The sequence below is a fragment of the Pyrgilauda ruficollis genome, unplaced genomic scaffold, assembly GCF_017590135.1.
Source record: "Pyrgilauda ruficollis isolate IOZ18807 unplaced genomic scaffold, ASM1759013v1 scaffold16, whole genome shotgun sequence".
Classification (NCBI taxonomy): Eukaryota; Metazoa; Chordata; class Aves; order Passeriformes; family Passeridae; genus Pyrgilauda; species Pyrgilauda ruficollis.
In genome coordinates this window covers 576,653-591,880 of record NW_024514764.1, presented here as the reverse complement: position 1 = coordinate 591,880, position 15,228 = coordinate 576,653, and the positions used below count along the sequence as shown (strand labels likewise).

General features: G+C 52.9%; 1 protein-coding gene across 2 annotated transcripts in view; it reads right to left on the bottom strand.

The window, feature by feature from the left end:
• The window catches only part of LOC121350840 (voltage-dependent T-type calcium channel subunit alpha-1H-like), a 108,269-nt gene that overhangs the window by 69,237 nt on the left and 23,804 nt on the right, over positions 1 to 15,228 (bottom strand). For both annotated transcript variants that reach the window (XM_041462553.1, XM_041462554.1), the window contains exons 6-8: positions 14,398 to 14,490; positions 11,834 to 12,611; positions 6,870 to 7,285 (exon numbers count right to left, since the gene is read on the bottom strand). In XM_041462553.1, the coding sequence (XP_041318487.1) occupies positions 6,870 to 7,285; positions 11,834 to 12,611; positions 14,398 to 14,490 (1,287 nt within the window). The remainder of the gene's footprint in view (positions 1 to 6,869; positions 7,286 to 11,833; positions 12,612 to 14,397; positions 14,491 to 15,228) is intronic.

Sequence of the window (15,228 nt, the reverse complement as noted above, 5' to 3'; positions counted from 1 at the left end):
CTGCCTGGCACAGAGCACATTGCAATCCTGGTCTCAGGGAACAAAAAACCCCCAGGAAACACGAGATGGATGCAGAAACATCCTCAGCTGGTGGTGTTCCAGCAGTTCCATCCCTCCTGTGTCAACCCAAACCCAACCTTGCTTCCCAAGGTGCCAAAGCTTTCCTGCCTCAGCCTTTCACAATCCCCTCTCTGCTCTCCCTGCTTTTTCTGGAGGCTCCTGGGAGGATGGGAGCTGCTGGAGGGACCTGCCTGGGGCACTGTGACATCTCTGGGGTCCCTGACCACAGCTGGCACCGGGCAGACCCCGGAGCTCGTCCTTTGTCACCGAGGGGCTGCCTGTGGAACACGGATTTGCTCCCCTGCACAAAGCCACCCTCACCCTCCTCTCCCAAAGCCAGCCCCAGGTGAAAAGCAGGGATCTGGCTGGCAGCAGAAGGCCCAGACCCAACAAAAGCCCCTCTGAGGTGTGGAAGTCACTCCGTGCTTGTGTCCCCTGCACGAAGCGGCCGCACGGTGCCAACCCTGCCCGGCCTGGAGCACATCAGAGCCACTGTCCCAGGGCTGGCTGGGATTTCCACACATTCCTGATGGAGTGCTGCTGCCAGGAGCACGCTGCTCTCCTTCTGGGGGCTGGATCCTGCTGGGTTTATTTTACCTGCCAGCTGAAACTCAAACATCCTGGCTGCAGCCGCCAGCCCCGGGCCACCCCGGGGTTGTGTGGGATCCGGGCACTGGGGATGGATCCAAATGGGAAAAAAACACATCTGGGGGGTCCTGTGGGACTGAGCACACCCTCAGTTTGCAGGCAGCAAGGAAAGCTGTCACTGTCACCTTCTATCCCAACCCCTCACCAGAGAGAACAACTGATGGCACAAGTGAGGGGAAGCGAGCACTGGGAAACGTGCCTGCAGTTCCAGAGGGAATTTTGGGATATTCCCATGGCTGATGAGCACATCCAGAGGAAGCAAAGCACCCCCTGCTCTGGCTGTGCCTGGGGTGAGTTATGACCTCAGCCCTGCCCTGCTGAGGTGCTGCTCCTGTCTGCTCCAAGGCCCAGGAAGGGAAGGATCTCTGGGATCTCTTTCCCTTATATAGTAAAAAAAAATATCCCAAGAGAAGGAAAACAGAGCAGGGGAGGAGCCCTTAAATTGGAGAAAAGGGGGAGAGAGGAGGCTCTGTGTGGAAGGCTGTGGTTTATCCATGACCAGGGTCCAGCAGCGAGCCAGGACACCTGGATTTTCCCTGCCACCACTTCCTGCTACCCTGCCTCTGATCCCTGATTCCCTCTGAGGTGGGAATGACACCTTCCAGGTGGAAATCTCCACGTGGGAGCTGCTGCTGGCTCTGATCAGGGGGGATCTCCATCCTGGTGCTGACCTGACAGCAAGAGGGCCTAGATGTGCAATAAAAACACCTTGGGACACTAAAGATGGAGAACATCCCTTTCTTCCCCAAGTTCCCCAGGAAAAGCCCTTCCCTGAGGCGGAGACAGAATTCAGGTTGTGGATAAAGCTGAATTTCCATCACTGATGTGTTCTCCAGTGATCCAACCAAGGCTTGGGGAGAGTTGTCCTCTCACTGCTGGGACCTTGAGAGGGAGCAGGGAAGGGAGAGCTCAGAATGCAGCTCAAACAGAACCCAAAGCACTCCTGAGTCTCACACCCTTCCTGCAACAGCCACAAACACACTGGGCTGAATTTTCACATCCCAGCCTGGGCTGGGGGAATCAGTTTTCCTCAAATCCTGCCAGTGTGTGAGTCCTGAAAATTGGATCCTGCAAAAAATCTGGAAGAGAGAACAAGTTTTGCCAGCTGAAAGCATGATCCTCAGCTCAGGGTAGTATTTTATTGACTCACAGCTCAAAAGGAATTTCAGCAATTTGCTTCAAACACTGCTGAAAAATCCTGCTCTGCTTTCTGAGTAAGTGCTGAGCTTTCCATGCCAAACCAATTTTTCAAGCCAAAATTGACAAACGCTAAAACAGGACGTCACTGCTGAAGCGAGCGCTACCTTCAATCACACAGAATGACTTCTTACTCCAGAATAATAAAATGTTCTACTCAAAACCAACACTCCTCTCACTCTGACAAGCCACGGACCACTGAGTGCACCTCAAGGTCAGCTCCTGCTCCAAAGGCAGCTGCTCCCAACGAAACATGCCATGGATGAGGGATCAGAAAAGCAATTAAAAGCTCTTTGAACAGCAATAGCTTGGAACAAATACTAATTTGTACTTCTCTGCTGAGGAGAGAATATAAAATAACGTTTCTAGTGCCATTTGATGTAAATGGAGCTTTTTATGTGGAATCATTACAAGAATCAACATCTCCTTCAGTGAATTCTTCTGGGAAGCTGAGTGGGGGGGCTCGTGGATCATTTCCCTCTGCAGGGATAACACCAGCACCTCTCCTGGGCAAATGAGGGGCTCTGTCCTTCTCCTGGATAATCACAGAGCTGGGAATCGAGGCAGGCTGAAGGAACAGCAATTATTTCCTCAGAGCACTCAGTGATGCTGACTCTGGGGCAAAAAGGAATCTGTTTTCCACTTGGAAACATCCTGGGATAGGATCCCTGTGCCAGGTGTCCCAGCCCAAAGGTGGTGCCTTTGGAGTGCCCTGCTCAGTGCTGCAGTGCCATGGCACATTCTCAGATCCTCTGGAGAGCTGTCAGCTGCAATGAATGCAGAACAAAACTCATCCAATGTTCTGAAACGGCCTGGAAGATTAATGCAAGGATCGCCTCCCTCTTTGTACTTGGCTCTCCTCATCCGTGGGAGCGCTCCGTGTGCTGGGGATGGATGCATTGATAAATGAATAAATAAATTAAAAATAAATAAATAAACACAGCACAGGGAGGACTCCACGGCACACAATTAACCTCTGAAATCCAAGCTGTGCTGCTGGTAATGAACAGCACCCTGGAACCATCTGAGTTCCCAGCCATGTCCCAGGTGGAGCTGGCTCTGAACCCTGCGGATGTCCAGGCAGGATCTGACTGCTCCTAAGGCCTGGAATGCCAAAGAAACACTTTCCATCAGCAGCTGCCCTCATCTCCTGCCACCAAGGGGCTGTGCTGCCCTGAGAAAAGCTCTGCACAGCAGTTCTGGTGTCTCCTCACCTTCCCAAGGAGCTGTCATGGGACAGGATCCCCTGGAGGGTTTGGAACAATGGCTTGGAATATGTGTTAGGAAGAGATTCTCCCCTGGGAGGGTGGGCAGGCCCTGGCACAGATTCCCAGAGAAGCTGTGGATGCCCTGGATCCCTGGCAGTGTCCAGGGCCAGGCTGGATGAGGTTTGGAGCAGCCTGGGATGGTGGAAGGTGTCCCTGTGGGGGGAATGAGATGATGATGTTCCAAGTCCCTTCCAGCCCAAACCATTCCATGGTTCCATGACTCACCCAAGCTCTGTGCTCTAAAGGGGGTGGTGCCATTTAGCCAAGAGCAGCCAGGTCAGCAGACTGGTGGGAATTTCACATTCCCGTAAAAACACAGACTGAAGTCCTGAGGGGCCTTGGGAGTGGCCAGGGCTCTCTTTGTCTGGAGGCAGCACCCGAGGCTGTGGCAGCACAGCCTCAGCTCCTCCGGGTCTCTGCTGCCTCTGACAGGGACAGCATCCAGGGAATGGGATGGAGCTGTCCCACAGGAGGGTTAGGTTGGATTTTAGGGAAAGGTTCTTCCCCAGAGGGTGCTGGCACTGCCCAGGCTTCCCAGGAAAGTGGCACAGCTCCGAGGCTGCCAGAGCTCCAGGAGGGTTTGGACACCACTCCAGGGAAGCCCAGGGTGGGATTGTTGTGGGGTCTGTGCAGGGCGGGATGCTCCCTGTGGGTCCCTCCTAACTCAGGATGTTCTGTGATTCCAAAGACAAACAAGACCCAGGAGCCCGGTGGGTTTTGCCTCCAGCCTGGCACCTTCCAGCCACGATTCCCTCATCCACCAGAGCTGGACAATGATGCTCCACTGCCTCAAGAGGGCTCCGTGAGACTTCTCTGCAGAGCTCTGCCGCGTCCCAGGATGAGAGGAGGAACAGCAGGACCAGCCAGCCCTGCTCCATCTCCCCTCAGAACCCCTCACCCTTCCCACACACAAAAAGTGCTGAGGTTTGGCTCTGATCAGCTCCAATAAAAATCGATTTTCTGTGTCCATCTATTCTGTGTCCATACTAGAGACTACGGAGAAGTTGGAGGAAAAATAAAGCAAAAAAACAGTAGTAAATTTTATAAAAGGGATTGGGCATTTCCCTATGGACAGTGAGGTTTGGGATGGGCTTCCCTGGGGTTGCTGCTCTGGTTTGTTTGCAGTTTGATCCAACCAGACACTGGCCTAAAAAAAGTGGTGAAAGTCAAGAGCAGAGAAGCTGCTGACGCTGTTTCACTCAGAATAAATGGTGGGAAGTGTTGGTGGGACAGGTTTCCTGGAGAAGCTGTGGATGTCCCACCCCTGGATGTATCCAAGGCCAAGTTGGATTGGGAGCAACCTGGGACAGTGGAAGGTGTCCCTGCCCATGGCAGAGTGGATGAACTTTAAAATTCCAAGCCATTCCAGGATTCAGTAGTTGTGTTTTGCAGGGATCCAGCAGAGCTCTTCCCATGCTGCCACCAGCAGAGCACAGGCTTCCCTGGATTCCCTAAAAACTGCTCGGAGTAAAACGGAACAGCTTGGTGGGAGCAAGGGAAAGGAGGAGAGCCACAGAGCAGCTCCTAAATCCTTTTAACTTGGGGAATGGCCTCTGGATTTGGCAGGATGGAGACGACAACAATGGCAACACCCACACCTGGTTACAGCCTGGAGAGGCTCAGAACTTCCCACCTGGAATACTCTGGGAGGAGATGCTGGGCAGCACCCAGCAAGCTGTGATCCCACTGTTTTTCCTGTCAGGCTCATGACCCCAAAGGGAGCCATTCCCCCTCCCTGCACCCCAACACCACGCTGTGGCTCTGGGACACTTTGCCCAGACACCTCCTCCTGCTCTCCACACGAACCAGCCCCACCCCAGCCTTGCAGCCAATTCTCACACGAGGGGGGCTCCCAAATCCCCCCACTTTGCCCACAGAAGCCACAGAGTTTTGTGCCAAAATCCAGAGCTGTATCCTGTTGGGTTTGGACAGTGCCTCAGCCCCTGGGACACTGCTGGGAGGAGAGGCCTGGGGTGAGGTGTCACCAAGTTGGGTTCTGACACTCCACGCCTCATTATCCCAGTGTCCCAGGCACGTGGGAGAACTTTTCCAGGTTTCACTTCCATTTTCCTCCCTTTTTATTGGGCATGCCTGTGAGCAGAGCTGGCAGGAATCTGCCACTCCGCAGCCAAAAAGCTTCGGAATCTTTATTGCCATTGGCTTTGAGATGTCCTAAAGCCAAGCTTTTACAAGGTAAAATCCAATAAAAGCCAGCCAGCTACAGCTCTCCTTTGTTAGCAGCAAGGCTGTAATTATCCCAATTCGCTTTTATGGGACTGATTGGGGACACACTCCATGTGATCCTGGATTTTCTCCTGCTGCCTGCCTCAGGTTTTCCCCAAGCTCCCATCACGGCAAAATCCAAGGGCTGACAAAGCTGTATCCGCCTGACAAAAGAGTATCCATGCAGAAATGAGGGATGAATGGCCTATTCAGAAGCCACTGACAAGGTGTATTTCCCAATTTTAGAACTTCTTGTGGAACAACGAAGCAGGATTCAACAGGGAGCTGACAGGGACAGCTCAATCTCTGCTGGATTTGGACACTTTGCTGTAATTCTGATTTGTCATTGCATGGCTGAGGTTGTTCTAGCCGAGTCCTGTTTTTTTGTTTTATTTTTTTTTTTTGAAAGAAAATAAGTCTTAGCCTAAAATAGGGGAGGTTAAAGTGCAGGAGTGGAGAGAAAATGAAGTAGCAGCACTCCAGAGGGTTTTTTGTCATGGTCCTGAGCAGTGCTTAATCCTGGGAAATGATGGAGAAGGAGCTGCAGAGCCTCTCTCTTTTCCTGCCTTTGGGTGGATTATGCTGCCGTGTCTTTCCTCCTCATTCCCAAATAGACAGACCATGGAAGAGAGGAGAAGCAGCTTTAAAAATAACCCTGACCTGGTCATGACCCTGCAGGGAAGGTTTTGGGGAAGCACTGGATGCCTTTGATCCCAGAAAAACAGACCTGGCCTCGTTGGGATGCATTTCCTGCACCTGACACAGAGGTGACATGAGAAATTCCCGAGCATGCCTCGACAAAACAGTGGAAAATCCCCAATTTTTCCAAGCAAGAAAAGCCCAGAGGAACAGAACTTTGCCAGGGTGACCAAATGGAGATGCTCTCCTGTCTCAGCTCCCTCTCCCATGGCACAGGTGTTATCCCCCTCCAGTCCCAGGCTGTCCTCAGCTCCAGCTCTGCTTCCTGCCGTCCCAACACTGGGAAGAACAGCACCATTCCTCTTCCCTCCCTCCAAATACTTCAATAAAGTCCTACTCACAGCCTGTGAGAGCAAATTAAAGGGTTTGGAGCCTTCAGGGACACCCTGATTTCTTGTTCTTTTTTGCTTTTTTTTTGCCTAATAGTTTAAGTCTTATTTGAAGGCCCAGATCAAAGAAGAAATTTCTGCCTGGGTTATCTCCAGCACAACCATCAGACCAAAGGTATTTCCACCTACTTACATGAATAATTCCCAGCCAACGAGCAGCCAGGCTCTGAGCAGACACATCCACCACACACATTTCACCTCTGCACACCCCAGCAGCACTTCCAGGTGTCCCACACCCCGAAGGCTTCTCCTGCTCCTCATGGGATCATCTTCAGCCCCATTTCCAGCCACGAACATCCTCATTCCTCCTGACATTGCTTTAGAGCCGCCCCAAGCCACCCCTGCAGGAGCCCCCAAATCCTGAGGAGCCCCTGAGGTCACTCACCTGCTCGTGGTACTCGATGCCCATGCTGAGGGTGTTGATGAGGATGGCGATCATGATCCCGCGGTTGAAGTACTTGCTCTCCACGATCCTCTTGAGTTTGGTGCCGAACGCCTTCCAGAGCTTCACCACCTTGTTCCTCTCCTTGGCCTTCTTCTTCTTCCTCCTCCTCCTGCCCCGCTGCTGCTGGAGCTGGTCCCGGTGGTCGCCGTGCCGCAGGTCCTGCGTGAACTCGTAGACGCCGTTGCTGTCGGAGTCGCCGTTGCTGTCGGAGTCGCTGAGGGCGAACTCGGGGTCGTCCAGGAGGCTGGCACAGAAGGGACAGTCCTGCAGCTCGCAGCTCAGCCCGGGGCCACCAGGGCTGGGCAGAGCCCCGGCCGCGCTCAGCCCCGACAGCCGGCTGGGTGTCCGGCGGAGACCTGCGAGGACAAGGGCACTGTGAGACACCGAGAGACGCCAAGAGACGCCACTGAGAGCCACCATGAGACACCAAGAGACACCACTGAGAGCCACCATGCACCAAGAGCCACCGCTGAGAGCCACTTTGCACCAAGAGCCACCATGCACCAAGAGCCACCGTGAGACACCACTGAGAGCCACCATGTACTGAGAGCCACCACAAGACGCTGCTGAGAGCCACCAGACACTGAGAGCCACCACTGAGAGCCACCACACACCAAGAGCCACCGCTGAAACACTGCTGAGAGCCGCCAGACACTGAGAGCCACCTCTGAGAGCCACTGTAGGGCACCACTGAGAGCCACCATTGAGAGCCACCATGCACCAAGAGCTCAGACTGCTGAGAGCCATCATGAGACACCGAGAGCCGTCATGAGACACCAAGAGTCATTGAGAGACACCACTGAAAGCCACCATAAACTGAGAGCCACCACGTGCTGTGAGCCACTGAGAGCCACCACTGAGAGTCACCACCACGAGACACCACAGAGAGCCACCGTGGGCCTTGAGCCACTGCAAGACACAACTGAGAGCCATCGTGCACCAAAAGCCACCGTGGGCAACCAAGAGCCACCGAGAGCCACCGTGTGTCAGGAGACATTGTGCACCAAAAGCCACCATGCACCAAGAACCACTACAACACTGGGAGCCACCGTGAGCCACCACGTGCCAACGTGAGGTCATTCCCTCTTGTCCTGTTGTTCCCTGGGAGCAGAGCCCGACCCCCCTGGCTGTCCCCTCCTGTCAGGGAGTTGTGCAGAGCCAGAAGGTCCCCCCAAGCCTCCTTTTCTCCAGGCTGAGCCCCTACAGCTGCTCCTTACAAGAATTATTCTCCAGACCCTAAAAAAGCCTTCCATCCATCTATCCTCCCAAGCAGCTCTGGTGGTTGCCTCATTTTCCCCTCCTGGTCCCTTTTCCCACCCTCTACCCCCTCCACAGGCTCTCCATGGAGTGTGGCCCTCATTTTGTGTCCTGGGCTGAGGGAACAGTGACGGTCCCATCCCTCCCTTTCCATAATTCCTGATTATCCCTGAGCAGGCTCCATCATTAGCAATCTCTGAGCGCTATCAGGCTGTTCCACCCAATTTAGCCACTGCTGCCATTTAGTTCCTAATGAGGAGGGAGAGGGAGAAAGGACCAAAGGTGGCTGCTGGGATCACAGCTCGGAGAGTCACCGAGTCCCCTCAATCTCCTTCAGCCTTTAATAAAGCTCAGGTGGATTCGCTGCCTGAGGCACAGGGCTGAGCGTTCAGGGGGATTTAAAATCAAACACATGTTTTGTGGTGTGAGGAGAAATGCTGGTTGTCCTGGAGCCAGGGAATGGAAGGACAGGGACAAGAGTAACCGGGATGGTTTGGGTGGAATGGCACCCAGATTTTATTTCCTCATATTCAGGAATCCAGTCCTTAAGTTTCCTCATATTTAGGAACCTTATTCTCAGTCTCCTTATATTTAGCAACCAGATATTAATGGCATGAGCACAGGATCCTGCCCACAGAATTCCGTTTAAGCATCAGTTCCTTGAGATTCAGGGACGTAAGGCAAAGGGACAATTTTTTCCTCTCACAGAACCATGGAAAAGACCTCTAAGCTCATTAAACCTTATCCATAAGTGCCAAATCCACGTGGTCCCTGTCTGGAGGTGGGATGGTGACCACTTGGATCAGTTTTGGGGAGCCCAGGCTAAAAGCAGTGGCTGCTCCTGGCTCTGAGCCCTGGAGCTTGGAGCTCACCCAGCAGGAATGCTGATTCCAGCCCCAGCTCCAAACCAAGCCAACGCATCCCTTCGCTGGAAAACCGGGATGTGACAAGAGTCAAAACACATTTTCCTTGCCTGAATGTCACATGGGTATCAGTGGCCTTCAGAAGGGCCTTGGAGGACAGGCCTGGCTCCTGGGCTTTGCGTCACAGCCACCACCAGGACGGGGAATGTTTTGCCCCTTGCACGGTGCTCCAGCTCAGGACTGAGCCCAGGGGGGAAGGCTCAGCCCAGCCCCAGGAGCAGCACAGGGAGGGGGTTTGCCAGATGGCTTTTAATGCTATCAAAGTGTTAAAAATGATATGAAAAGCCCTGGCGCCGCAGATGTCTTCAAAATACCAGAGTCTCCTTGGCTGCCTGCTAAAATAACCTCCAGCATTGCAGGGCACGGGAACACGGGGAACAGGCTGTACTCGGAGCTCTTCAAATCCACAACAAAAGAGGCAGGAGAATGCTCTCTCCCACCACTGCATCCTTCCCAGCAGACACCAACCTGGCCTCCAGCTGGGGCTGGGAGAGCCCAGGCTGTTAGAACTCCTTAAAGCTCTCAATTAGCACTTCTGTGCTCTCCCTGCACAAGACTGAACTGAACACGCTCTGCTTGTTGGCTTGGGAGAGGAGACAGAGAATTAAAGGCTCTTTGCTCCCCCAAAAAGGCTGAGGGAGGGTTGGGAGAGCTTGGGATTCTTGCTCATGGCTCCTTTGCTGAGTTTTAGGGATGGAGAAATGGGAATTGGGGGCTGTGCCCGGCAGAGCTCCACCCTGGCGCTTAAAGATCATCCCAAAGCCTGGGAGTCACATCCAGCACCCCTGGGAGTCACATCCATCACTCCTGGTGCAGAACTGACCCTGATGCAGCCCTGCAGGAGTGGCTGGGTGGGAAGAAGGGCCTGGAAAGAGGCAGATCCATGGAAGGGGAGAGCTGGGCACTCACAGGGTCTCCAGGTCTGCCCCAAATCCCTCCCCAGCCCGTTTCCCTCAGGGGATGGATGAGCAGCCTCTCCCCACCCTCCCAGCTGTGAGCACACTTCTGGAAGAGACAAAACAATTCCAGGAGATTTGTTTAAAGCATTTTGGCATCCTCTGGGCTGAAATCCCTCTGCAGAAAGAGGACACTGTAATTGCATTATTAATGACAACTCAATCTAATCCCAGCTTTCAAAGAACCACCCCAGGCTGAGGGAAAATCTCCTAAATCACTGAGTTGGCTCAGGGATGTCACAATTGGGACTGAGATTTGGGCCTTTCTTCTCCTAAAAAGGACCCCAGCAGCAAGCAGGAGGATCCAAACTCTAACTCCAACAGCTCTCCTGCTCCTTTCTTTCCCAATTCCAGCCTTCTGCAGAGCCTGGGTTGTTATCTCAAGGTAAAAACGCATTCTCCTAAAAACCTTCATTAATTGGCAGAGCTAAGGATGAAGCAGTGATTTATAAAAAGTCCTTGCTGAACAACAGAACTGTTGGCAGTAACCTTGCCCCCCGTGCCAAGCTCCCGAGCGTTCGGAAGCGTCTGCCCGAGGCAGTTTCTATAAACAATCCACTTTTACCCTTTTGTGTGGTCCTTAAAAACAACAAAATTAACAAAGGCAAGCCTCCCGAACTCTCTGTCAAGCAAGCTTTCCTGTGATCCCCCCCAAGCCAGGCTTGGTATTTTTTTCAGCACATCCATCACCAGGGTAAATATTTGTGTCCATGCAGACGCAAATAAACAGTTTTGGAAAACACAGGCATTGAAAAAACCAAATGACGAGTTTGGTTTAAAGAGATTAAAAAATAGAAGCTGGATCTTTGTGACTTTTCACTGTTGGAGGGCTTAAAGAGTATTTTGCAGCTTTTAGCTCCAGCCACGAGGACTGGAAAAACATTTTATAAAATAGAAATCCAAGTGTTGCGTGTAATCACTGCTTCAGTGGGTGATTTATATGTGAGGGGAGATAAAACCTCCCTTGCTGTGCTGGGGTGGCTGCATCTGTGCAGAGAGGATGGGACAGAGGCACTGAGCAGTTCCCCAAAATGCTCCCCAGATTGAATGGAGCCCCAAATGTGCAGGAAAAGTCACTTCCACATTTTTTCTGCACACAGGGAAAGCCTGAGATGTGCAGCTCTGCTCCTGTCCTGCCCTCCACACGTCCTCTGAGCACTGAAACTGCTGCTCTTCCTTGCCAAAAAGACGTTCAGAGGCTCCAGGGCCCAGCAGAGCAGAACTGGAAGTGTCTGGTTCCAGTTCTTTTGGTGCCTGCCTGTTTTAAACATCTCAGTTTGCTTTATCTTATGCTTCTCCTGCAGATTCCACCTGCTCATCCTCTTCAAGGCACCATCTCCCAGCCCCTGGGGGTTCTCTGCTGGAGCTCCAGCATCCACTGGAGGTGCAATCCCAGGGTTTGGGTTTGGGTGGGAACAGTAGGAGCACCTCCAGGATACCACAAAGCACATGAGGGCTCAAACCCTGACTTTGTAACCACAGCAAAGAGGCCTCCAGCAGCGGCCTGGACTATCCATGATGGTAAATCCAAAGATTTTGTCCCAGCACACTCCCAACCATCCCAACCCTCAGCACCACGCAGGGCCGCCGTTAAAACCTTCTCCAGCAGTGGCCTGGACCATCCATGATGGTAAGTAAATCCAAGGATTTTATCCCAGCACACTCCCAACCATCCCAACCCTCAGCACCACGCAGGGCCGCCGTTAAAACCTCGACTCTTGAGCCATTTGCCCTTCTCCCAAAAAAATCCCAGCTCGGTTGCCCTTACCGTGCTCTCCCACCAGCTGCTGCAGCTTCCCGTACGAATCCAGGCCCAAACTCCCTGGGCTGTTCCCCACGGCCGCCGGAGAACTCCCGTTCTTCTTCCCTTTGGGCAGGGCCGCCGAGCCGCCCTTGCCGCTGGGGGAGGGCAGGATGGTGGGGTAGTTCATGCTGCCGTGGCCGCCCAGCCTGGCCAGTTTGCTGCCCACAGGGCTACTGGTGGCCCTGCAGCCCCCGGGAGGCCCCTCCACGTGGCAGTCGGCGTGGTAGATGCTGTGCACGGCCCCGGCGGGGCCCTGCGGCCTGGGCGAGGCGGGCGGCGGCAGCATCAGCTGCCGGCCCGGCTTCATCACCTGCAGCTCCAGCTCGCAGATCTCGGGGTTGGCACGAGGCCCCCGCGGGCTCCCGTTGCTGATGTGGTAGTGGTGGTGGTGGTGGTGGTGGTGGTGGTGGATCAGGTGGTGGATGGAGGTGATTCTCCTCCTGCTCCGCTGGCTCTGCCCGCCGCCGCCGCCGCTGTTGGGGTTGACTTTTTTCCGGCGTTTGCTCTGCCAGTTGTTGTAGAGGCGGATGGTCCTTCTCTTCACCTTCCTGAAGATGTGGCAGATGTACTTGAGCAGCTCCTCGTAGCAGCTGCCCGGCTCCGAGAAGCTGGCGATGGTGCTGTCGTTGGACAGGTAGCGCGCCCGCTGCTCCTGCATCAGCTGGTTCTCCCGCTGCTTGGTCTCCGAAAATTGGGTGGCGATCACCACCAGGCACAGGTTGATCATGAAGAAGGAGCCCACCTGGGGGGAGGACAGGGGAAGGAGTCAGCGGGGATGGCACGGAGTGAGGGAAGCTCCTCGCCGCCGCACGTGGCTCTCGGCAATCCTGGGATTTCCAAACGTGCCAAATCCCAGGGCTGCTCGCCAAACGTGCTGTCAACTTGTGCCTGAGCTGGTAAATCTGCTTTGAAGCACGATCAATTATTTTAGCAACAGCTTTCTCCACTCTCCTCTCCTCCAAGCAGTGACATTTGCTAACACAGGTGTAGGAAACACACACAGCACAACGTTGCTTTGGACATTCACAGAATCACAGGATGAGCCAGCCTGGAAAAGACCTTTGAGATCATCGAGTCCAGCCTAAGACCCAACACCTCCTCATCAACCAAACCATGGCCCTGAGTGCCACATTTTCCCCTCTTGGTCTTGTTAAACACATCCAGGGATGGTGATTCCATCCCCTCCCTGAGCAGACCATTCCAGTGCCCAATCACTCTTCCAGTAAAGAACTTTTCCCTGAAATTTGGCCAGCCTGCAGGGAAAGATGATTTCAAGTCCAGTTTGTGCTGGTTTGACACATTCTCTTCTCTTCTTCAATCATTTCACAACTCAAAAGAGTGTGAAATCATTTTGGGGTACAGTCATGGCCCATGGATCTGTGACCTTGTGCTCCTGTGGCTCCCTGACACAGAAAAGCATCTCCAGGACACTCAGTGCTCCTGAGGGGCTGACTTAGTCTCTGATGTGTTCTTGGGTGACACCAAGCTCTCAAAATCAAGTCCCAAGGACAAGAATGTGATGTGGCCTAAAGCTGCACCCTCCCCTCAGCTTTGGAGCCCACAAAGTGATTTTCCTAAATCAGCCGGAGGGAAATGTCAAATGTTCCCAGCAGGAAATTGGTGTCCTGAGGGGTGAAAAGGGACTGACCTCAGGGCAGGGCCAGCCCTGGGCACGGATGGATTGAACCTGGAACTGGCTGGTGAATGCTCAGGGAAGCTGTGTGGAGATGGTTTGTGGTGCTGCTCAGAGTGTAATATCAGCCAGAGAAGCAGCAGAGGTGCCTTTCCCAGCTCCAGGTGACTTGGGCAGGAGTCACCCTCTGGCTTTTCCACATGGATCCACTTGGAGAGAACAGCTCAGGGGAGTGGAGCGTGAATCTCTGCTCATTGCTCCAGCTCAGGAATCCCTGACTGCTCCAGGGCACTCTCACCCTGCTCTGATCCAGCTTTTCCCACTGCTGCTGGGAACTGGTTGGACTTCCCAAGGCCTCCAAACCCACCCTGACAAGGACAGGGTTACCTGGAAGTGCTGTCCACTCACAAAATCACTTTTAAACACCTCCATCCCATGTCCTGCCTGAAATCTTTGTGGTACCTTCCCCTCCTGTCTTAAATATTTCAGTTTTCCACTTCCTGGAGGAGGTTGTGCCCTTTGGAAAACCAGAACCTTGTGGAGATGGACTGGCAGCTTCTGGAGACAACCCCCAGCACCTCCAGTGGGTGATATTTTAAGAATGTGAGAGCTCAGAGAGGTGCACTGCTGCTACAAGAATCATTATTATTTAAAGGGTTCCAGGTGAAATTCAAAAGTTTGAGGGCCCTCCAAAGAAATGAGGCTTCCTCTGGCACATTGAGGAGGTTAAAGGAGGAAAAACCTGGATTTTTGGGCACAGACACATCCAGGTGACAAGACCAAGAGTGGGAAGACAAGCCCTGAATCCTGCCTGGTTCTTCCCTGTGGAAAAAACCAGGGAACAACTTCACCCCCCAAGGACAAGGAAAAGGAGAATCTGCCAGGTCATACTTACTATGATAAGCAATATAAAATATATAAAATTGTAAAAAGAGTGCGCATCCATCACGTAATACATGATGTCCACCCATCCTTCCAGGGTTATCACCTACAGGGAGACAGAGAAGAAGAGTGTGAGGACAAAAGTCACCCCAAAAGTTGTTAAATATCAATTTTCCCATAGGGCCAGGTACCCATGCCTCCACAGAAACCCTTGGGATCCATCCCAAGTTTGTTCAAGAGAGAAGGAATGTGGCCAAGGACTGGCCTGAGGTTCCTACAGAAATCTGGAACAATAAAAACCATGAAACAGTCACATAAACACCTGAAGCACTGGTTCTGAGGCAAAGAAATTCCAAGGAGGGATTAAAATCCCAAAAAAAACCCCCTCCTTTCCCTGCAGAGATCTGGAGTTTTACCTCAAGTTGCTGGTTTTGTAATGTAACCCAGAAAATTCCCACATTTTGACTTCATTTTGTTGCTGCAAACCCAATTTCCTTGTTGATTCCTCCTGGCTCAGCATTCCAACTGCACCACCACTATCATAGTGGGAGAGCATCTGAATGGAAGAGAGGCTTTAATTAAATGTAGACTTGATTTAAGGCTCGTTTTCTCAGCCTTCCTTCCACTAAAAAAAGCAGCTGAGGGTTTAATTAACACCACCCAGGCTGTGTGCAGAGCAAAGCGAGCTCCGCCACGTAATTTACACTTTTTATTTAGATAAAATACCCCAAACTTCCAGTGCTGGCTTGCTACTAGAGCTGAAATTCCATGCTGGAAGTGCGATTTCCATCAGAATCCGAGCTCCTGTCTGAACCCACTCCCAGTGACATCCCCCCACTCACCA